The 24,779-nt window shown below is 37.2% G+C and overlaps 1 protein-coding gene across 4 annotated transcripts in view; it reads left to right on the top strand.

Moving 5' to 3' along the window:
- Window positions 1-24,779, top strand: part of LOC150075997 (FERM, ARHGEF and pleckstrin domain-containing protein 2-like) — a 582,027-nt gene that overhangs the window by 35,657 nt on the left and 521,591 nt on the right. Inside the window, exons 3-5 of one of the 4 annotated variants that reach the window (XM_090387914.1) lie at window positions 7,423-7,512; window positions 14,830-14,876; window positions 21,712-21,907. In XM_090387914.1, the coding sequence (XP_090244040.1) occupies window positions 21,752-21,907 (156 nt within the window). In that variant the 5' untranslated portion in view covers window positions 7,423-7,512; window positions 14,830-14,876; window positions 21,712-21,751. Of the gene's footprint in view, window positions 1-7,422; window positions 7,513-14,829; window positions 14,877-21,690; window positions 21,908-24,779 lie in introns of all 4 variants that reach the window. The other 3 variants (XM_090387911.1, XM_090387910.1, XM_090387913.1) reach the window with 3 other exon arrangements.

Genomic DNA, 24,779 nt, shown 5'->3' with positions numbered 1-24,779 from the left:
TTGACATAGTATCTTCCTCATAAACTTGATGTAACAACTCATAACTTTCATTTGATGTTTTCTTTAGTTTTATTAAAAATTTGAGGTTCATTCATTGTTTGATTCTTTTCTCTGTCATTTTTCTGGCAAACTGCAAAAATACAAGGTAATGAAAACTTGTATCCCTGCAAAGCGAATGAGCATGTTGGAATGTGACTTAGCAGACAACTAGGGAAAGGTTCGAGGTCAGCTGCCAAGTCACATTCCAACATGCACAATCACACTCAAACTAATAATGTTTGTCTTTCAATGAACTGTGCAACAGTTCAGAGATGGAAAAATACATATGTCACTTATTTCTTGCTGTTGCACAGTTCATTGAAAGAAAAACATTATTAGTTGAAGTGTGATTGTTGATTCATGGTTTTAATGCCTTAAGCATAATTGTAAGTTGGCCGCACTGAAAAAATTTCTTCTTAAAAGCCATGCAGAGTCCCTCAAGTTTTCAGTTAGTCCACAAGGTTTTCAGCATTCAATTGCATTACTCCTATTTGTGCCTGGGGAGAATTACAAACATTATTGACCTAAATGACATCTTTTTTTTTCCCATTGTCCTGTCCTATCTTTATTCAAAAAATCATCAGTTTTGTATATGTTAAATATCATTAATCCCCATGTGTATAATGATAATGCTCTTCCCTCTTCAAAATATGGCAATTTGTTAGATATCATCAGTTGTTGCTCCCAGCAGATGCTGTCTCTTGGTTGCTTATCCTTATTACAAAAAATATTACCTGACAATGGAATCTCTAAGTAAAATTAAATCATTTGAACCAGAGCAGTTTGCACTTAACTATTTGTGAATTGGTGGGGAGGATTCATTACTAGTATCTTGGGACCCTAAAGTACCTCCCAGTTATGCTTGTCTCTAGGGCAAGCAACCATTTCTTCACTCACTGATTTCTTCTAGTAATGTACACTTCGTTCATCAGAAACAAAGAAAAGAATTTATCAGTTGAGTCAAGATTAGCAACTAGATTACTCTTCGAATACATGCCATGGGCTATGCAAGTGATTAAGTTCTGAGTCACAATACCCTTGGATCTTGTAAAAGGCACTGCTAAATTTACAAAATATCAAAGAAAGCACTTTCAAATCAGTTGGATAGTTTATGATATTATAAAGCTTAAATTTACAAAATATCACAGGGAATAACTTTTATCAAAATTAAATATATAGAATATTAAAGAAATTAAACAAGAGCAAAAATTAGCTTACCAAATCCAAATTGCTAATCCTTTAACCTCCATTCCAGTCAAATACAGAGTAAAGAGAGAAATGTTAGTTCTCTACAAATGCCTGTTGAAAGACTAATTGCTTCTAATCATAGAAACTATTAGACTTTTTATAATGACTAAGAGATATTGTTCAAAGTTTAGATCTAAATGAATATTAGCTGACCAATGAAACTAGTGGACAGAAGAAAAAATGCATGAAATATAAATTATCAGAGGTCACGGAAACCTACAGCAAGTATAAACTAGTTTGCAATCAGGTCACTGAGGTGGGGTTATTTAAGCTAAGGCAGATTATGAGGTTTTTGTCTAAGAATGTGAAGAAAAATAGCAAAGAATTCTTTCCTTATGTTAACACAAGGAAAATGATTAATTGCATTAGTCTACTAAATATGAATGGCATAATTATTAATGACCCTATTCTGGGTTGCTGACAAGCTGAATAAATATTTTACACCTAGATTCATGCATGAAAAGTTTTTAGTGAAGGGGATAAACAATTTTGTGATAACTGAGTGGAAAGTGGAAGAGAAATTGTTGAAGATAAAAAAACGAATATAGTATTGAATATCTGGGAGTGACAGAATCTATCCAGTTATATTAAAAGAAGCAATGAAAGTGGTAAGCAGACTTTTAGCTATCATTATTAGAGCATTCTTGGATTCAGGGGAGGTCCTCATAGATTGGAAATGTGCAATTGTCTCTAGTCACAATGGGAGGCGGATGAAAGGATGAAGTGAGTACAGCCACTCCCTAACTTACGTAAGGATTGTGTTCCACAGAACTCTACATAAGTCGAATTTTACGTGTCGGAATTTCCCTAAATGCTTATGCAACAATGCGTGCTGAATTTGATAAGCATAAAAAGAAATGTTGACGAACATGTAAATAGAATTATTTATTCAATTTTTTTATCTCAATCACAGGAAAAATTACAAAGGTGTACAAAATTACAAAAATTTCAAAATTACAAAAAGAGAGAGGAGACAGGCATAACGTGAGCAAGTTTTACCTTTTGAGCATCGTTTCCAGAATTAACTCTCCAGCTGATAAGCATGCCGCTGTGGAAGTTGAGGGCTGTGGAGATTTAGAAAGGAGTTTTTTCAACACATCGCAATATTTCTCTGCAGCTGCAGAATTGGCACTGGTGACTTCACCACATACTTTAATGTTTTGGAAACCAGCGTTATGCTTGAACTTATTAAACCACCCATTGCTTGCCACGAACATGGCTTGGTGTTCTCCATACTTATCCTTAATATCTTCATAAATACTTCTTGCTTTTGCTTGAATGGCCATTGGACTCAGGGGCATTTGCTTCTGAATCTGATTTTCCATCCATATTATTAATAGCTTTTCCATCTTTGATATAGCAACCGAATGCTGTTTTGTGATCACTTGTTGATCTTAAATGCGTTGATCCTTTAACATGTTCTTTTATACGTGCACTGTCCCTTAAAATAGTATTCACTGTTGAAGCAGCGAGACTTAATTCCGTGCAATAGATGACAAACTTTGTCCTGTTTTGTAATTCTTAATTAATCATCTTCATTTCTGAATCAATTTTGTTTTGTTTCCTAGCACTGCCAGCACTTGCACTTTCTGTTAGTCCCTTTCCCTTCACCATTGTAATAAGTAAATAGGAATGAAGAGATTCTGAAAATTTATTTGTTTTTTATATGATTGAAGGTTTCAGTGAAGGGGAACTCATTTCGCCATAGTACCGTAACGTAAAAATCCACAGAATTCCAGTTATCGGTATTATTGCAAATGCAATAAGATCAAGTTTACTGCCTGTTTATAATAGATTGCGCTAACAGAAAAGCCCAATAAACCGGAAAGTGCAAATTGTTTTTATTATTCCATGGTAGTGACCTCCAGAAATGTGCTTTAGAAAAATATCAGCTTTGTGATATTTTTCTAAATATCACAAAATTATTATTATTATTATTATTATTATTATTAGCTACATGGTGCAAGGAAGCCTAAGGCTTATGCTGCACCAGCCAAAAAAAAAAAAATAAAAATTTCTGAGTTACCCTTAGAGAGAGAGAGAGAGAGAGAGAGAGAAATAGAAGGGAATCACCAAGAAAGAGAAGAATGATGATATCCAGCTCAGGAACCTGGGTGTGCCAGGCCCATGCAAGGAAGCCTGAGGCTTATGCTGCACCAGCGAAAAAAAAATTCCCAAGTTACCCTGAGAGAGAGAGAAAGAGAAGTAGAAAGGAATCACCAAGAAAGAGAAGAATGATGATATCCAGCTCAGGATCCTGAGTATGCCAAGCCCATACTCACCAGATGTGAACCTTTGGGGTTAAATTGATTCTTATAATGGAACATATGATGATGGTGAAGTCTAGTGCAATTTCCATTATAAAAATGACCTTTTAGAGAGATAAATAGCTTAATTATACAGTGAAAATTTCAACTTCCGAGGTCTTGGTACAAATTACCAAAAAAAAAAAAAAAAGCAATGTGTTATTCAGTTCACATTACAATATTTTTACGATTTCATGATACAAAATATGTTTCCATGATTTTTTTAAGTTTTCACTGGCAAAAATTTAAGTAAAGTCTAATTTCCATAAGTCAAGTATTACGTAAGCCAGGGAGTGCCTGTAATTAATAATCTGTACGCTTCTTCTGCTTCAGGAGAAATAGTAGAGCCAGTGATTAAAGTAATACAGGATCATCTGAAAATTCAGTTATATGGCAGTCACATATTGTATTTGTGAAGAGAGTTCTAACCAGTCCAATTTGATACTGTGATACAGTAACAGAGGCTGGTTGGGTAGTAAACAATAATTTTAACATCATATATTTTGATTTCTGTAAAGCTTTTAACACTTCCATGTGAAAGACTGCTGTACAAATTGGATAAGAGTGGAATTATGGGCAAGTTACTGCTTTGGATAAAGTGATGGTTGAGTGGCAGAAGGCAAAGGGTTGTTATTAGTGGGTAATATCTTGTTTTCTTGGACTAATTATGTCTAAGAAGACGATATTAGTACATAATTGGACTTCTTATTGTTTTCAATATTTATTAATAATATTGATGGGGGCAAATCAAGTTGAATGTCTATGTTTCCTGATGATACACAGGGTGGCATGCCCTAGAAAAATTAGGCAGCTGGGTTGGGATGTGACAATTGAGATTTAATATTTTGATAAATGCAGTACTCCATGTGGATAGTGGACTTGGTGCATCATGGCTTTAGTCACCCATATGCCATAAAAACCAAACCAAACCATGTGGATTGCAGTAATCCCAGAATAATGCAATAGTGGGGTGGTACCACATTTTAGGTGGTTGAAAACAAAAAAGTCTACGGGTAATTGTACACCATTATGTGAATTCCTCTATAGTGCAGACATGTTGCTAGAATAGTTCATGAGGTTCTATCACTGATATACAGGAATTTTGTCAGCAGGGATGAGGAGGTGATTATCGTGTTGCATAGGGCATTGGTTAGGCTGTATTTTGAGTACTACATACTAGTTTGGAAAGCTCATTTTAGGAACGATTTTATGGATGCAGAGAAGAATATCAAGATTAGGCAGGGGCACAAAATGGTACTCTTACCAAGAAAGACTTTTCAGGTCTCTCAAATTGCAGTATCTGGAAACTAGGCATCTGTAAGGTGACCTGATTGAAGTGTGTAAAGTGTTAAATGTATTTATTACATTAAATGCTGATGACAACCTCACTGTTTCTTGTAAGTTGATATAAATTTAAATTGAAAAAGGATGGTTTCAGAATAGAAATATGAAAATTCGCTTTGAGCCGGCTAGTAATCGACTGTCGGAACAAACTTCCATCTAGTGTTATAGAAGTGGGTAGCTTGGATAAATTTAAAGAAAGATTAGCCAAATTATTAGAGGAGCTGGACAGATGTGTGTGTGTGTGTGTGTGTGTGTGTGTGTGTGTGTGTGTGTGTGTGTGTGTGTGTGTGTGTGTGTGTGTGTGTGTGTGTGTGTGTGTGTGTGTGTGTGTTGGCTGATGCTGTGTAAACTTGCATCATTGCCAACACTTATTGGGGGTGGCAGTGATGCAAGCTTACTAATTAAAAAAAAAATTCTTGAATCTTATTGTTATATTTAATGGTATAGTTATTTGCCAGAACCTGTTATGTTACAACTGTTCTCTGCAAAAGGTTGTTGCTCTGTTCTATTAATTTTTGCATTTTGTATCAGGCAAGGAGATTAGTAATACTTAACTTTGTGTGAAGAGTGTTACAATTTATTGTTAAGTTAAGGAGAAAAGTAAGTTATTGGTAAGTTAAGGAGAAAAGTAAATTGGCATTCTCTGACTTTAAGCCTAGTTTTGAGAATTTATATTTGTGCCTTGACTTGTTTATGTATACACATACCAGCATACTGATATAAGTGTTTACAACTGAGTATGATTCCCTGATTAGTAGTTTGTATGAGGGTTGTTGACAGTGATAGGTGAGAAAGGCAAATGATATTTTTATTGTCACTTGGTAAAATTCTTCAGAAGATATGAAATTTCATTCTCCAGTATCTTTCTTTTTCCTCTATCCTTGTGCAAGCACCCAGTACTTTCGTTAGTATTCCATTGATGGGGCTTGCAGTACAACTAGCAAAAAAGCATTTGATACTTTTGAATTTGTTTTTGTTTCATTGGTATTTATTTAGTTTTTAATGTCACTTGTATATTGTCAAGTGCAGCCATTAAATGGCTAGTTTTTATTTAATTCTAAGTGATTGTTGATTTTTATAAATAGTTGTGTTTTACACATGTAATGAGCTATACTGTATTCATTTCTGAAAGAAGAGAAGGGGGAGTTCCAAATCCATACATTTAATTTTAAATTTCAGTGTTATATGTTAAGTAACTAAACATTTGTTAAAATTTTATTAAAGTCAAATGCTGAGGGAAGACTTCAGTGGACTAAATTGAGTATCTAAATGAGAATTGAGATATATGTGGCAAGCAGATCATCTCTCTCTCTCTCTCTCTCTCTCTCTCTTCCCCCCCCCCCCAAATAGACAACTTTGACTTTTTGAACAGTTTGGAAATTGAATTATGTCTTCAATTTTAAATTGCCAGCCACAGACTAAACAAAAAAATAGGCTTTTCCCCGTCCTCTCTTTTCTTTATTTCTGTATTACATTTTAGATTACCAAAGACTATAAAGCGTTTAGGGCATAGCAGATTTGGCTATGTATTATTGATGCTTTCGCACTATACTTATACATTACCAAAGACTTGAAGACTCCTTTCCTCTGAGTGACTAAGTCCCCCAGTGTATATCAGCAACAGCACCACAAAAGAAAAGGGGGGGAAACCAGAGAAACAACTATTTTAGTTCTGAATGGCATTTTGTCATAGTGTATGGACCAGAAGCTGTAATACTGTATACACTAGCCACATTGTTGGTGAGCTATTCTGATACTTAATGTGCATCCATCTGTGTGAATTTAACTTTTTTTTTTTTTAGATTAATGTCATTGAAAGCGATCATGAACAAGCACAGTTTTGCCCAAGAGGCCCTTTCGACTTTCCCCTAAACCCCAAACAACAACTAGCTACATTAAACCCAGCTATATTCATCTGGAAAAAGCAAGCAGTATTGTGCATTAAAAAAAATTGGCATTACTGATTTTTTTTTACGAATTCTTTTCTGTTCCATGTTATCTTCTCTTGCAGAAAAATAGATCTTTAATGAAGATTAAAGAACTATTTTTCTGCAGTGAAAATGAAAAGTGGTAATGAGAAAGAGGCATTTAGGTTAAAATTACTACTTACAAAGTCTAGTTCCATCTATAGCACTTGGTACTATGAATTTAAATTTTGGGTTTAACAAAATAAAAAAAATAAAAAATAAAAAATCTGGATGTGTTTCTTTTTTTTTTTTTTTGCTGATGAAGGGGCTCATTTAACCCTGAAAGCTTCACGTCATTTGTTATTAAAAGTTTTCCACTGGATTATAAAGTATTTATCTCTTTAATCTGGATGTTTTTAAGAGTTTTTAAAAATCTGGATTTTTTTTTTTGAATATTGTTTCAAATGTGTGCATTTCTTCAAAGGTAATAATTATTCCTATTTTTCTCTCTCTGGAATAAAGGTAAATAATATTATTTTTGTTTCCTTTTTTTAATTCACTATTTTAATTTTGAATAGATTCAGCAATGAAATCTTGCATTCATTGCCTTTGGGAGGGCTTCACAATCTAAGTGAGATGAATTGTCAGAGAATGGAGTGTGCAGTTTGGTAAGTTGTTTTGTAAAGAAAAATAATTATTTAAATTGTAAATAGTGTAATAGACCATTTGTGTGTGTATGGTCTGTTTTTGTCTTTAATATACAACCTTGTTTAAAATGTGTCATATACATGTTTTGCTCAACTTTGAAAATATAGTAACTAGAGAGTGTGAGCTGTTTGTATAATATATATGTTATGGCAAATCATTCCTTATTAGCAGACTGCCACTCTGCCTTTGTGCCAATCCATTTCATGAAATACTGAATATTTGTGATTTGATTGTAGGTAAGTAATGTTTAAGCATACATATCTTGGTAATAGTGCACAAGCTTTGTCACTTTTCACCCACTTGGCAAAGTTCCAGATTTGATTCCTGTTGTAGACTGAATTTTCTGTAAAGGTGTTTACACGTACAATTGTAGTTCGCTAGTTTTGGGTGCATTCTCCCCCCCCCCCCAAACACACACACACATTTTGAAACTGGCTTAAGATGCACACAAGATTACCACTGCTGAACTTCATTGTTGGTACAGTACAATCTAGGTGAAACTGTTCTTTGGGCATACAGCACATCCAGGTATTGTCTGCTTAGTGTATAAACTGTTTCATGATTCATCATTCCACATTGTTCTGCAACTGTTGTAATGTCCAGTTGCTTTCATTCTCTGTGAGAGGATAGGATTCTCCCAACAATATGCACTGCTGGGAGACAGCTTTGGCTTACATACAGCTATGCAATCATAGTAAACCATTCCATGATGCGCTTTTCTGATCATTGTTGGCCTTACACTTATCCCAGTTCTGTTTGTCAAATCAGTTCATTAAGTGAGCTTTTGCAATTTCCTCCTACTGTGCATTTCAGCTGTTGACATTCTGGGATCCTTAATGGTAGCCTTCCTAGTTTGGGATGAATGGTCACATTCCCCTGGCACATGCTGCCATTTTTGGGGAGAAGTGTCTACTTTAGATTGATTTAAAAAAAAAAAATCCCTTTGCCCAAGTGCCAGATGATGTAATACCCAGGCATACAGCATATCCAGGTGCTTAAAGTCTTTATGGTGATGGAGACATAGTGGACATAGTTTTATTGTTATGTGGTTCCCCACAAATCCGTATTAAGTACTCTGTAATGCTGCGAAATATTGCAATCCAGTCGATGCGGGTAGTGTGGTTTGTGTGAGTAGTGTGTTTGACTGGCCTCTGCATTACTGGGAGGCTCGATCACCAGGAAAGAGCTTCCCAGCATCTGTCCACTGGCATGAGGAGCTGGGCCAGAGAGTAGAAAAACATTTGACTGGCCATCCACACTCTTGCAGGAGTGAGAGTGGGGAGGGGGCCAAGGAAAGAGCAGAGAAGAGACAGGAAAGTGGAAGACAGCAGGGAATGGCAGAGTGTAGGCATCCCCCAGGAGAAAAGGAGCAAGAAGAGTGCTAGGTGCAGTTGGGGGAGTCCTGGAGAAGGACTGTGGGTAGGGAGAAGAGAACAGATAAAGTTAAAATTAGAGTTTTTTTAGATGCAAAGGAGATCTCCAAAATGCCTAACTACAGAGTGCCGTCGGTGGACACTTAGTTGGGTGGCCCCTAAGGATCATCACTTTTGAGTTAGAGTAGAGGTTAGATGATATCTAGATTTAACTCATCCATTAGAGAATGAAGTTGTGTTGCCACTGTGATGGATTTTTGGCCATTGATCTGGTATATACGAAGTTTAGGAGATGGTGGATTGAACATCTTATTTTCCATAGTTAGTCTTATTGCATACAATATCTGCTGCTCTTCTATATATACAGGGTTATTCAAAATGAAGTCCGGGGTTTCAAACAATTCCTGTACACACATGAGTAGACATAGGAAGAAAGAAATATTTCCAGAATGCAAGTATAGTAATGAAGTTTTTTTACATACCTCATAAATGTTCAGTATGAGAGCCTTTAGTGATCTGGCAGACATCAACTCGGAAAAGGAATTCTTCCCACACATGGCTTAGCAAGTCAGGAGTGATGCTGTCTGGTTTTGGTGATTCGATCTTTCAGTTCTGGTATAGTTGCAGGTAAGGGAGGCACAAAAATGTTATCCTTTACGAAACCCCACAGGAAGAAATCGCATGGCCTTAGGTCGGGAGACCGAGGCGGTCAGGATTCGATCTGCTGATCTGCAGCATTCCCACGTTCGATCCATCGCTGCGGTAAATGGCGGTTTAAAAAATTCCGGACTGTGTGATGGAAATGACATGGGGCACCATCTTGCTGTACGATGAAGTTCGCACTATTGTCCTGTAGTTGGGGTAGAAGCCATAAGCGTAATAAATCCAGATAAATCTCCCCAGTCACAATCTTTTCACAAAAGAAACATGGACCGTAAACTTTCCTTTGAGATATGGCGCAAAAGACATTTACTTTTGGAGAGTCCCGCTCGTGTTCCACATGTGTATGCAGATTTGATGTCCCCCAAAATCGCACATTCTGCTTATTCACTTTCCCCGACAAATGGAAGGTCGATGCATCAGAAAAAATCACTCTGTCAGCAAACGTGTCATCTTGTTCCATGTGGCTCTGCAGTGCAGTGCAGAAGTTAATCCTCACACACAGATCATCTGGTTTCAAAGACTGCAACAGGGTTAAACGATATGGTTTCATTAGTAATCGCTTCCGCAAAACACGCCAAACTGTAGTTTGTGGGATGTGAAGTTCTTTGCTTGCCCTCGTAGTGGATTTCCTTGGGCTCCTTAGAAAAGTTTCCCTAATGTGTTCCACATTAGCATCTGATACGGGCGAATGACCGGGACTTTTTCTCTTGCACAGACATCCTGTCTCCTTAAACTGCGTATACCATCGTTTAATTTCGACGGACAAGAAATTTCTTAATTTCTTAATTTCTTGTCCGTTGGACAAAATTTAAGAAAGATCTGTCTTTCTTAAATTTTGTCCGAAAGTGGCGTTGCACAACGGTAACAGATTTACTTACATGAAACTCCAACACAGTAAAAGCTTTCTCATTACATTCCGAAGCCATGTCACAACAGAGCAGAACTAGCGTCACAGGCAAACGAACGACTGCACGGCTGTATGCGTCCAATGCCATCTGATGGTTAGCCGTGCAGCATACCGAATATCGCGAGTATGGGAACGAAACTTGAGATATTATGTGTTCTTTCGAGATGGCTACAAATGATTATGACACATGCGCTTTCCCAAAAAAAAATTCTGAAACCCCGGACTTCATTTTGAATAACCCTGTGTATATATATATATATTTTTTTTATGAAAATGCCAAACACGAGACGTTTTGAACTTATAGTACTTTGTACCGTGCTTGGGTTGGAGGTTGAGAAGAGGAAAGAAGATATTTGTTGAATATAGACTTGAATTTGTTGAATATAGAAGATATTAGATTTGAACTTCTGTATATTGTGTAATTTTCAGGAAATACGTATTAAGGAAAGTTGTTCCATAAAACGGCAGTTGAATGAATAAACAAGGAAGTTGGTTCTGTGAGTTTGATGTTGGACAGTAAATGGATGTTGGCTGGTGGGGACACGTGCCTGGACTGTTTTGAAAGAGAGAGTGGGAATTATAGAAGCCAATTCAGAAAAACATTGCCCATGGAAGTATCTGTAGAAAAGGCACGCAGCAGAAACAGTATCTCTATGAGACTGAGTGGAGAGACTCTGTTAGAGGAGTCATTAATCAACCTAACTGCCCTCTTCTGAATGGAATCTAGAAGCTTGAGAGAGGTTTTGGGAGCACTGTCCCAGATGTGGGAATAATATTCCATGGTAAGGTGGATTTGCGATTTGTACAGAGTGAACGGCTGTTTGGAAGAAAAGTAACGCCGAGAGCAAATGAAAAAACCTTTTCATTTGCTCTCATTGAGCAAATGAAAAGATATTACCCACTTGTCTTGGTTGACCCACATCTCTCTTGCCTGTAGGTTTGTAGTTAAAGGCTAATTTTGGGATCCGGTCTGGGTTCATTCTTTCTAAGTGGAAATTCAAATATTTAAATATACTGTATTCAAATATTCAAATAATTCAAATATTCAAATTCAAATATACTGTGTTGAAATTATTTCCTGCATCCAGCTTATGAGTAACTGTGTCAGAATAGTTAACCAGGTTAGTTAAACATTTTCTCTTAGTAAAACCATTGCATATTCTTTAGAATTCCATTTTTATATTTAATTATCACTGTTTTGCACTTTTGATCATAGTCTGCATGATTTGCTCTACCGCTGACCAGAGCCACTTCACTGTTAGAACTGCCTCTATGTATGCTATACATTGGCACTACTCTTGTCTGAAGGAACCTCTCACTTGAGTCCAGAGATGCTCTCATAATTAACCTTAATGGTTGAGGTTGAATGCACTCTTTTATCACCTGCCTATAAATTACTGAGTATGTACCGTTAATTCCATGAGAGTTATTTGCCTTTAAGCTGGAAAGTTTTTCTAATATACTGTCTTCTATATTATCAATATCACTATCATACTGCCTAGCCTTGCATGCACAGCCTCTCCTCACTATGAAGGGTCTTTCATTTGTAAAAATTGATGCAAAGTACCTATTTAATCCATCAGCAACATCACCTGGGTTATTAAAGACTTTTCCCATACTCATTCTTCCTGAAAGTTGCGGGTGCCTCCGTAGCCAGGTGGGAAGGAGCAGCAGTGCGTAGCGCACGCTTCTTGATTAGACCGGGGTTCGAGCCCATCACCACCAAATATGGAGGATGTGGAAAGGTCAGGGAATGACCGCCGCATATTCCGGAGCAATATGGCCTTATTTGCTAATGCTCCTAAAAACCAAATAACAAACAAACCTGAAAGTTGTATAAAAATTGTGAGGAATTCTCTCTCTCTCTCTCTCTCTCTCTCTCACACACACACACACACACACACACACAAACAAACACATACACCTATATTATATCTGTATATAGTAGTAGTAGTAGTAGTGGCACATGATGCAAGAAAGCAAGTGTAGGAGCTTATGCAGCATCAGCCAAAAAAAAAAAAAAAAAAAAAAACACACCATTCCCTCCAAATGCCTGTCCAGTTCCTCCTTAAATTTATTTAACCTATCAACTTCCACAACGACAGATGGAAGTTTGTTCCAGCAATTAACCACCCGCTGGCTAAAGGCAAATTTCCGCACATCTATTCTACATCTATCCTTTCTTAATTTGAACTTATGTCCCCGTAGGTTCGTAATCTGAACAAGTGGAAGGATCCCATCAGAATTCAGCGTGCTCAACCCATTCAAGGCCTTATAGACCTCAATCAGATCACCGCGCAGGTGCCTAGTCTCCAGCCACTGCAATTTGCAGAACTTAAGCCTCTCTTGGTAAGAGAATCCCTTCATTCCCCTCACCAATCGTGTTGCTCTTCTCTGTACACGCTCAAGCAAATCTACATCCTTCCTAAAATGAGGCCTCCAGACCTGTACGCAGTACTCAAGGCGTGGCCTGACCATTGCCTTATACAGAGGGACAATCACCTCCTTTTCCCTGCTAGCAAAATTCCTATATATCATTGACAAAACCCCATGACCTGCCCTAGCTGCCTGTCTGCATTGCTCAGAAAACTTCATATCTGACTGCACAATTACTCCCAGGTCTTTTTCATTTTCTACCACCTTAAGTGTAGTACCACACAGTTGGTACGTTTCTCTGGGGTTACTTCTACCCATATGCAGTACTTTGCATTTGTCAAGGTTGAACTTCAGTTGCCACTTCTTAGCCCATCTGCCCAAATTATCTAGATCCTGTTGCAGTAGCACACTGCCATTACTGTCATTAACAACCCTGCCAACCTTTGTGTCATCTGCAAACTTCGACATTAAGCCTGATATACCTTCATCAATATCATTGATAAATACACAAAACAACAGTGGACCCAACACCGAACCCTGTGGGACTCCACTAATAACATTAGTCCACGAAGAGCAGCACCCATTGATTACCACCCTCTGTCTTCTCCCACTTAACCATCCTTTTATCCATTGTAGCAACTTACCCTTAATACCATTCTGCTCCAATTTGTACAGTAGTCTTCCATGCGCAACAGTGTCAAAAGCTTTCCTGAAATCCAAGTATGTGATATCAAAATTATTTTTTGCATCCAGTTCCTTTGTGACCACATCATAATAACCAATCAAATTTGTCAGACAAGACTTTCCCTTAACAAACCCATGCTGTGTTTGAATTATTGCTGCAGTCTTGTCTAGATGATCCTGCAATGCATCTTTAACCAGTGACTCCATTATTTTACCCGGAACAGAAGTTAAACTAACTGGTCTGTAATTACTCGTGTCACCCTTCGATCCACCTTTGTGAATTGGGGACACATTTGCACATCTCCAGTCCGTGGGAACCTCCCCTGAGTCCAAGGATGCTCTCATAATTATGGCTAAGGGTTTGCTTAGTTGCTTTGCCGCCTCCTTTAAAATAACTGGATAGATCCCATCCACCCCAGGTGCCTTTCTTATGTTTAACTTCAACAATTTCTCCTCCACTTTGCTCTCAGTTATTACAAAATCATTAAGCACACTGCTACAATTTGATAACCTTCTTCCATTTTCAAACTGTAATAATTCCTCACGTGTGAATGTAGATGCAAAATACTCATTCAGTTTGTTTGCTATCTGAGCAGGATCATCAACAGTATATATGTGCAAACACAGATTGCTTTATATTCTAAGCTCTTTTAATAAAAATTAGTTAAAGAAATTTACATTTATAAAATAAATGTAAATTTGTTTAACTAATTTTTTTAACTAGTATTTATTCATTAACGTAGGTTAACGAATAAATACTTGTCTGTACAGAATCAATATAGTGAGAAGCTCACTAACCTTATGTGTATGCAATTAACACTAAAATATGGTAAATATGAACTGTGGGTGTCTATCATGTTGAGATCTGGATATATACTTTTTGGAACTAAAAGTGTAATTTAAACTATACATTCATTTCTGATTTATCAGTTTTTTTTTGTTTTTTTTCTCTTCACATCAGTAGGTATGCCACTAAAAGGGACATGTGGCACATGTGCTGCCGCAAGACTAGCCACCCGTCTGATCTAAAAAACAGACTGCTTACTGCAGTCTGTTTTTTAGATCAGACTGCAGTAAGCAGTCTGATCTAAAAAACAAAACAAAAATTACTGTGCATCTAGTATACATTTGGATCACATGACATAGGGGAATTATAAGCAGCATTTTCCAGAAAAAAATGTGTCTTATGGTCTGAAAATACAGTGTGTGTGTATTTAAAACAATTTGTCTAAATTATTAGAATTTAAGTATGTTCTGTATACATTCTTTTTCAGGGAATACCATACCTCTCTTGCACAGTGCAGTAAAGATAGAACATGATGTAGGTATTTATTCATTTTATCTAAAAATTGTCTAAAAATTTTTAATCATGGGGTTACAGTAAATTTGTAGCAGTTATGATGAATGAAGGTGATATTAAAGATTTGGGGTAGAAATAGGCAACTCCTGTCCTCAAGTAACATAATAGCCCAGAATGTGAAATAAATAGTTGCAGAAAGTTAAAAAGTATATGAATGAATACTAATGCTTGTTCTTGGTTTTTCCAGGAGTATAACTTTGATGACAGCAATAGAAATTTTGGTTATGTTACTAAGGAAAAAAGGTAGTATGTGTTTAAAAATCAATAATTTGTTGGCCTTTGGAATAATTGCTAGGCAAGAAATAGTTGGTAATCCAAACTGATGCTAAGGTGAAAATAAGTAAGGTTTTCATTTCTGTGTTGGAACTCTCTCTCTCTCTCTCTCTCTCTCTCTCTCTCTCTCTCTCTCTCTCTCTCTCTCTCTCTCTCTCTCTCTCTCTCTCTCTCTCTCTCTAACAATTAGGAATGTTGAAGATATAAGATGGTAGCAAGCAAAAAAGCAAGAGAAAGTAGTTTACAGTATTATATGCCACTTTCTTTATAGTGTACCATACCATCATCCGGGGCTGGCAAATGTCTCAGAAACTGTCCATAGTGAGTGGGGTGTGGTGGAGTCAGAAACATCTCCATATGTGTGTGTGTGTGTGTTATATTTCTCTGTGTACTCTATATTTCTTATACAGTGGATTCTGGTTATTTGGGCCACTGGTTAATCGAGGCAGCCGTTTATTTGGGGAAAATGTTAAAAAACAGAAACCAATCGAGAAAATAGCTAGGGTTTACTTCGCTTAATTGGGACAGCATGCCGTTTAATCGGGGCAGGAGACCGCAGCACTGGAGATTACCCTATGATTGTCTCCAACGGTACCACATGGTTCGGTTGAAATTCTGGAGGTCACAATTACCATAAAAAATACAAACAATTAGCAGTCACCTGTTTATTGAGCTTTTCTGTTAGTGAAATCTATCCTAAACAGACAGTAAACTCGATCTTATTGAATTTACAATAATACTGACAGCTGGAATTCTGTGGGTTATTATGATGAAATGTGTTTACACTTCCATGAAATCTTTAATCATATAAAAAAATTAATTTTCAGATCTTCTCTTCATTCCTATTTTTAAAGCTTTGTAACTCCTTTATGCAGTTAGCTCCTTTGTAACTCGTTACTCCGTTCTCACTTGCGTGTATTGTGTTACTTGCAATTTGTGTGTGCCGTGTTCTTTGTTATTGATTGCTTATCTTTTTACTGTTTTAAATTTTAACCCCCACCCACAAATGTCAGTGAACAGAAATGTCAACTAGTTCGTATGTACATATTACAGTATGTATTAATTATTCCGATTATCACGTATATTCTTCCGATTTTCACTATTTTTTAATTGGTAAGTAATAAAGGGTAAATTTCTGCTTAATATATCTTTGCTTTTATAGCCTGTGGATAATATTCCTGCTATTTTCGCTAATTAGAATCACTGTTTAATAGAATTAAAATTCAATTCACAAACGTGATCACAATGACCGGCGCTTTACTTCACATTGTATAGTGAAAGGTACTTTACTATGTTGAGTTCGTTGTAACGTGATTTGATTGTACAGTGGTTGTGTGATTGTACATTGTATTTTTAACTATTTACGCGAAACTTCGGATAATTGGGGCAGCTGCTTAATCGGCCCAAAATGCACTAGTCCTAATGTGTCCCAAATAACCGGAATGGACTGTATTAATAACTGTTGACGATAACTGGTCTATATATGGGAAAGGATATTTCTTCATGATGCTGAAGGGATGTCATTTCACTATTTCATTATTTTACCCTGAGATAGTCCATATATGTAGGTTGCATAATATGCACTATTCCAGCTTGCATTACCAGCTATTTCTTGATTAGTTGTTAGCCTAAAGATCTACACAATATTAAATTATTAAGATTATAACATTTTTAAACAAATCACCTTTTTTCTTAATAACATAACTATGTTGTTATGTTATTAAGAAATATATAATGTCCAGGGATATCACTAGTACAGATGGGAAATTATGCTCCTGGAAAACCCAAGTTCAAGCTTTATAGCTTCATTCATATGGTTTTTTTCTGTGACTGTTTATTTCAACACTCTGGGCTATTAGGTTATCCTGAGGACAGGAATTGGCTATTCCTGTCCTAAATCTTTTACCTAATTTTGGTTTTATTGAGCATAATTGCTAGCATTTATGTGACCAGGAATTTTTAGACAGTTTTTAGATAAGATGAATATATATGTATACACTGAGTGGACAGAAATCAAGGAATACCTAGTAACGGGGTAGGCCCACCTTTTGCCCAGATAAGGGCAGTCACACGGCGAGGTATTGATACCACTAGCTGATGAAAGCATTCCATAGATATTTCCATAATTCTGTTGCATTCCTGGATGGAGGACCCAAAGCTCTAGTTTTGGGTCCTTTTCATATCATCCACGGACCTTTCCATAGCATCCCAAAGATGCTCCACAGGGTTCATGTCCGGTGAATGGGGAGGCCATTTCATGGTGGTAAAATCTGCGGAATGCTCTTCGAACATTGTTCTAATCACTACGGCTCTGTGGGGAGGCACATTGTCCTGCTGGAAGAGTCCATTGCCCTGTGGGTGCATGATGACCATGAAGGGGATGCAGATGGTCTTCAATAATGGACACGTAACCTGGACCGTTCAGAGATGCATCTAGATGTACCAGAGGTCCCAAAGTGTGCCAGTTGAACACGCCCCAGACCATTACCGACTGTTCAACTGCCTGAACAGTTCCTTGTTGATATGAAGGGTGCATAGCTTCATGCGGTTTCTGCCAGATACACACTCTCCTGTCTGCTCAAAATACTGGCAGGACTCATCGGACCTAGAAACCCGTCTCAAATCATCTAAGGTCCAGTGCCGATGTTCTTTCGCCCAGTTGAGGCGTAGAGTCCTGTGTTGTGGTGTTAGCAATGGGACTCTGGTGGGTTGGTGGCTCTTATAACCTATTGCGGCTAATGGTCGTCTGACGGTCTTGGTGGAGATGTTTCTGGCACCTCCCTTGTTGAAGTCAGCGGTGATTTGTGCCACCGTTGCTCGGTTGGTTGAAATAATGCGAGACAGATGTTGGCGGTCTTGTACATCCACAACCTTTCTCCGCTCACAACACTGTCTACGATGAAACGTTATTCCGGAAATGCTGTATTCCTGATATGCTCTTGATACTGTCGAATGGGGATAGTGCAATTTCTGTACCAACTCTGCGATAGTGACCCATGAGTTGGGCACTCACTATCATCCCTCTTTCTAAGTCGGTTAACTCACGATGTTTATCCATATTGACATCGAATTACCGTCTACTTGAATGCAGTGTACCTATATACCTGCCAAGCGGTGGGTTTGTCCACTAGCAAGAGGGGTGACTGCATCAAGATGCCTATGAACCAGGTATCCCATGAATTCTGTCCTTTCACTATATATTGCCATATTAAGGAGTACTATATACAGAATTGGGAAACTTTCTAACCAGCTGCCAGCTTTGGAAATCCTAGTAAACACCTTTCTGTATACCAGAGACCTAAATGGACATATCCAGTATGGGAAAATGCAAAAACTGATCAAAGCGCCAATATGTTGAAAAACCAAACAGTTTGAACGTTTTCAACAGTGAAGTGCATATGTTACGTACATCTGCCTGTGGAAAGCAGTGCAGCTATGGATCCTTTGATATGCCCTCTTGCCTTATTCACAGACAGTACATAATGATCTTTTGTGTGGTACTGATCATTGCAGTAATCAAGATCTTGACTGGAATGTCCCTGTGCAAACCCTAAGTGGAAACTAAATAAGGTAGACTGTAAAAAATACAGGAACCTAGCAATACTAAATCAGCAAGTTGTCCAGCAGGGAACAGTTCACTTGACCATCACATATCTAACCTAACTGACATGCTGAACTGTGCAGCGAATCAATCAAAGCCAAAATTGTCCATATAGTTCCTGATACATCTGAAATTGTGTGGAGTGCAGACTGTACTGAAGTACAGCTAACCAAAAACAAAACAGAGCATAGAATATTTTCTGCAGAAACCTGACAACAGATAACCCTATCCAATATAACAAGGTGCAAGCTAAAGATAGATATATTACACTAGCAAGCAGGATCCTGTCACCTAAATCAGAACCACAACAACTTGTACAGTCTTGAATAAAATAAGAAAGATAAATAGCAGATATCAGGATAACCCATGACCATTCCTTAACAGTAAAGGACAGACCCTTTGGAAATAGCACATGCTTATGTGAAACCTTTGCCAACATATCAGCAGCATCATCTTATGGATCTTCTCCTCTAAAATGTAAAGCAATATCAGAGAAGTGCAACCTGAACTTCACTACAGAAAATTCAATCACAGCAGTGTTTGCCTGCCTGTAGACAGTAAAATTGCTTTTTTTTTTTTTTGAGGTAGGCAACAATCCGATTAACAGTGATGGAAGTTGTATATAGTCAGATACAACCTGACTATATACAACATATGAGGCATGGCAGTAAAGTTCCTGGACTGGTGCTGTTGCAGTCATGTTTAACGAGTTTGAAAATAAACAGGAGTAGAACGTTGTAGTTCAAACTTCCTCCGACAGAAGTGGTACATAGATTGTCCAGTAGGCTGACAGGTTGCAAGTAACAACCAGTAGCATTAACATCCTGTGTCACGAATTTGTAATGGAGCAACGATACCAAATTTTGCCTTAAACTGGGAAAATCTGTAACAGAAATGTATGAAATGTTTATGGTGATGAAATGTTAAGTTGTACCAGTGTGTTTAAATAGTATAAGCAGCTCAGAGATGGATGTTAGCATTAGCATTAGTAGAGGCATATGTTGCAAGAAAGCAAGCTTATGCAGCATCAGCCAAAAAAAAAAAAAAAAAAAAATCCACTTCCATTTCACCCATTCGTTCGAAATACCTGTCCAGCTGAGCCTTAAATTTATTTAGGCTATCAACTTCCACAACAAGGGGTGGAAGTCTGTTCCACCAACCAACTACCTGCTGGCTAAAGGCAAAGTTTGCACAGTGGCCAAAAAGTGGGCATTTGTCAACATCTTGAAATGAGAACAGAGTTACAAAAGTTTGGGAAATTGTGACAAGCGATCATCATTTTACCCTCAGAATGATAGCTGATGAGTTGGATATGAATAAGTAGATGATTTGTCAAATTCTGCATGAAGATTTAGGAAAAAGGAAGGTCTGTCCAAAATTTGTGCAGCACAGCCTCATGGATTTGCAGAAGCAACAAAGAGTGTCATCATGCAAAGACTTCATCCAGACTTGTCAAGACAATTATAATTTCCTCAACTATATTATCACTAGAGATGAGCATTGGGTGTTTCGATATGACCCAGTGATGTAGTGTCAGAGCAAAATGCAGTGGACATAAATCATCACCAAGTCCCAAAAAGTTTTGTTTAGAGAAGTCCAGGATCAAGACAATGCTGATCATGTTTTTCAACAAACAGTTGTGATTCACAAGGAATTTGTACCTGACAGGGAGAGTCAATGCTGCATCCTAGGTACAGGTGCTTCAAAGACTATTGAAGCTCATTTCTCGGGTGATGCTGCAATGTCGAGAGAAAGACAGCTGGTTCGTTTTACATGACAATACCCCTACCCATTCTGCACTTGTGAAGACATTTTTGACTAAACGTAGCATTATACAGATCATCCACCCTACTCTCCCGATCTAGTACCAGCAGACTTCTTTTTCTTTACCAAGGTGAAAACAAAAAAGATTCAGGATGTTGAAGATATAAAGAAAAATGCAATTGCCAAACTGAATGTCATCTCTTTTGATGCCTTTGCTGACTCTTTTCAGAAACTTTAGATAGCATAATAAGTGCATTCAATCAGGTAGTGATTACTTTGACTAAAAATAAAACCATTTTTGAGCTCCTTCACTTTGTGTTCTGTTTATTTGTACCTGTTCAGGAATTTTATTGCCACATCTCGTATATTAAGTATGAGTACATGTCATTCCCTCAGCATGAATTGTTGAGGAGGCTTCCATCCTGCAGTGGGTTGATAATGGCTGCACTTTACCTTTACCTTTTACATGTCATTGTATTTAAGAAATATTTATTAGTATATTTTCATGTATAGTTTAATTTTTTTGTGGTCTCTTGCCTCTATCTCTCTCAAATATAAGTGGTTCATGGATTCCACCCCAAATATAAAAGCTGTCCATATCTCAAAAAAAGGTTGGGAAACATTTCTTTATGGTATTCTGACTGCACCACATCATTCCTGTATGGTGTTCCTTGTGCATGAAGTATGGTTTGTCAGCTTGCAACTTGGCCACACAGAACTGATGGCTTCAATCTAGAAATACATACCTCTTTACAGTCATGTCAAAGTGGCAACATGTCAGTACCATTTACTGCTGATATGTCAGAGGTTAGTGCAGTAATGGCTTGTCCCATGTAAAAAAAACGTCCAACACTTTAAATTGTAAACCTAAAGTTTGCAACAACTTTTCCTTTGTTCACTTTCCAATATTTTTTTAAATAACTGTCTTCTCCTATGGAAGCAGACATGATATCCTGTATTGAGATTTATTACTATAAAGTCCACATAAAAAGGTAATTCATCATTGACATATACGTTATGTCTAATTTGAAGTCTTTGAATATTTAATTTATATGCAGAGTATATTATATTTGTTTTAAATTTTGTCAGTATATACTTATTTTTATTACACAGAGTAGAAATTAAAATTAAGTAAAGTGTTTTCTTCATGAGGACTAGTAAACTTCATTTATGAAGATCTTGAAAAAAGGAAAGGAGGATGTCATCGCATGTTGCAGGGACGTTGCCACATTCTCAAAGTAGTCCAAGTGGCATGGAAGCTCATTCTTCATCACCAGAAGCATGCAGATCAGCCAAAATGATGTCTGTCCAAGTCCATATGTTAGATGATTCTGTTGTTCCTTTCCAAATTCAGGTAAACTCATTTGTTCAGGACACAACTTGAATTGTAGTTATATCAATGTAGTATAATTTTTTTCTATTCCCAGAGAATTGCATTTTTCTGTTAGCATGAAAGCATCAAATATATACAAAATATTCGCCGACCGGGCTAGCCGAGTGGGTAAAGTACCTGCCCGGCAACCCAAAGGTCGCAGGTTCGATTCCCGCCTCGGGCTTGGATCAAAGTACTGCAAAAACCTTGGGAGGTGCAATATGGCCACAGAAGCCGATGCACCAGCAACTACCAAATCAATCAAATCAATCATATACAAAATAAGAAATGTTGTTGTGAACTTTGAAAAGAGTAAACTTGAAAAAAGGTATTAAGTATCTTGCCTCCTTCACCCCACCCCACCAGACTGTGACTTGACTGCATAAATGTACTAAAAACAATATCACTTGTAATTTTTCAATTTTATTTTTACTGAAATTGGAGAAATAATTCAGTTATATACAAAAGGTTCAGACATTAAATAATGTTTTGTTTCTTATGAATGAGGAGGAAGAGTAACGGAACTTCAGTATTTCAGTGCATCTGTCTCCATACACATCTGAGCACTGAAATACTGCAGATGAAATACTCATGAAATACTGAAATACTGTAGTATTTCGGTGCGTCTGTCTCCAACCTTGTAAATAACACTATACCTTCTTAGCTTGTTTTGCAGATATGAGCAGTACATTGTATACCTGTATACCTTGACATTGTTATCTCAATATGATATTTTATGTGCATATTTCAGTATATATCCTCCTTAATTTGACATTATATTATTTGAAATGCAATTTATTTCAAAGTCACTACTATTCCTTGACTAACAATATAGAGTTTTATATACATTTTAGTACAGATAATTTGTAAAATTTGTCCATTAATTACCAATCTCTGTCTTCTTCCAATCAACCATCCTTTTATCCATTGTAGCAACTTGCCCTTAATGCCATACCGCTCCAATTTGTACAGCAGTCTTCCATGTGCAACTGTATCAAAAGCTTTCCTGAAATCCAGGTACAATGGATTCTGGTTATCTGGGCCACTGGTTAATTGGGGCAGCCGTTTATTTGGGGCAGGAGACCGTAGCACTGGAGATTACCCTACGATTGTCTCTGACGGTACCACGTGGTTCGGTCGAAAATCTGGAGGTCACAACCATAAAATAATAAAAACAATTAGCAGTCACTGTTTATTGGGCTTTTCTGTTAGTGAAATCTATCATAAACGGACAGTAAACTCGATCTTATTGAATTTGCGATAATACTGACAGCTGGAATTCTGTGGGTTATTATGATGAAATGTGTTTACACTTCCATGAAATCTTCAATCATATAAAAAAATTTATTTTCAGATCTTCTCTTCATTCCTATTTTTAAAGCTTTGTAACTCCTTTATGCAGTTAGCTCTTTTTTAACTCGTTACTCTGTTCTCACTTGCGTGTATTGCGTTACTTGCAATTTGTGTGTGTGCCGTGTTCTTTGTTATTGATTGCTTATCTTTTTACTGTTTTAAATTTTAACCCCCACCCACAAATGTCAGTGACCATTCCGATTATCACGTATATTCTTCCGATTTTCACGTATTTTTTAATTGGTAAAGGTAATAAAGGGTAAATTTCTGCTCAATATATCTTTGCTTTTATAGCATGTGGATAATATTCCTCCTATTTTCGCTAATTAGAATCGCTGTTTAATAGAATTAAAATTCAATTCACAAACTTGATCACAATGACCGGCACTTACTTCACATTGTATAGTGAACGATACTTTGCTATGTTGAATTCGTCGTAACGTGATTTGATTGTACAGTGAACCAATTGTAAAGGGGGGGGTACATTGTATTTTTAACTATTTACGTGAAACTTCAGATAATTGGGGCAGCCGCTTAATCGGCCCAAAATGCACTAGTCCCGATGTGTCCCAAATAACCGGAATGGACTGTATATGATATCAAAATTATTTTTTGCATCCAGTTCCTTTGTGGTCACATTGTAGTATCCAATCAAATTGGCCAAACAAGACCTCTCCTTAACAAACTGATTCTGTGTTCAAATTATTACTGTAGTCTTGTCTAGATGATCCTGCAAAGTTTCTTTAACCAGTGACGCCATTATTTTCCCTGCAACAGAAGTTAAACTAACAGGTCTGTAAATACTCCTGTCACCCTTTATCCCCCTTTGTGAATTGGAGATACATTTGCACAACTCTAGGCCGTGGGGATCTCCCCTGAGTCCAAGGATGCCCTTATAATTATGGCTAAGGGTTTTCTTACTTCCTTTCCCTCCATCTTTAATATAACTGGATAGATGCCATTCACCCCAGGTGCCTTTCTTATGTTTATCTTCAACAGTTTCTAATCCACTTTGCTCTCAGTTATTACAATATGATTTAACTCCCTGTTCGAGTTTGATAGTCTTCTGGGCTTCTACTTCCCTACAGAATTCTTCATGTGTGAATGTAGGTGCAAAATTCTCATTCATTTTGTCAGCTATCTGAGCAGAAGCATCATCAATCGAACCATCGATATCAAGTGGGCTAATCTTATTGATCCCCTTCCTTCTAGAGTTTACATAAGTAAAAAAGTCTTTACTGTTTTTCTTTGCATCTTTTGCAAAAGATTTCTTGTAATCTGCCTTTGCTTGTCTAACCTGCTTTGTGACTTGATTACAAACTATCTTATATCTGCCATAGGCTTCGTGTTGCCTCATAACTTATATGCATTTTTCTTTTCTGCTACGAGTCTCATTAGTTCATCTGACATCCATTTAGGCCTAAACCTTGAAATGTATTTCTTATTTGGTATGAAAAGCCTAGTAGTTTCCAATAGTAAATCCTTGAATGCTTCCCATTTA

The sequence above is a fragment of the Mastigoproctus giganteus genome, chromosome 13 (assembly GCF_048544385.1).
Source record: "Mastigoproctus giganteus isolate SK-2022 chromosome 13, ASM4854438v1, whole genome shotgun sequence".
Lineage (NCBI taxonomy): Eukaryota > Metazoa > Arthropoda > Arachnida > Uropygi > Thelyphonidae > Mastigoproctus > Mastigoproctus giganteus.
The sequence above is the reverse complement of the archived record's forward strand: the minus strand, read 5'-3'. Positions and strand labels throughout refer to the sequence as shown.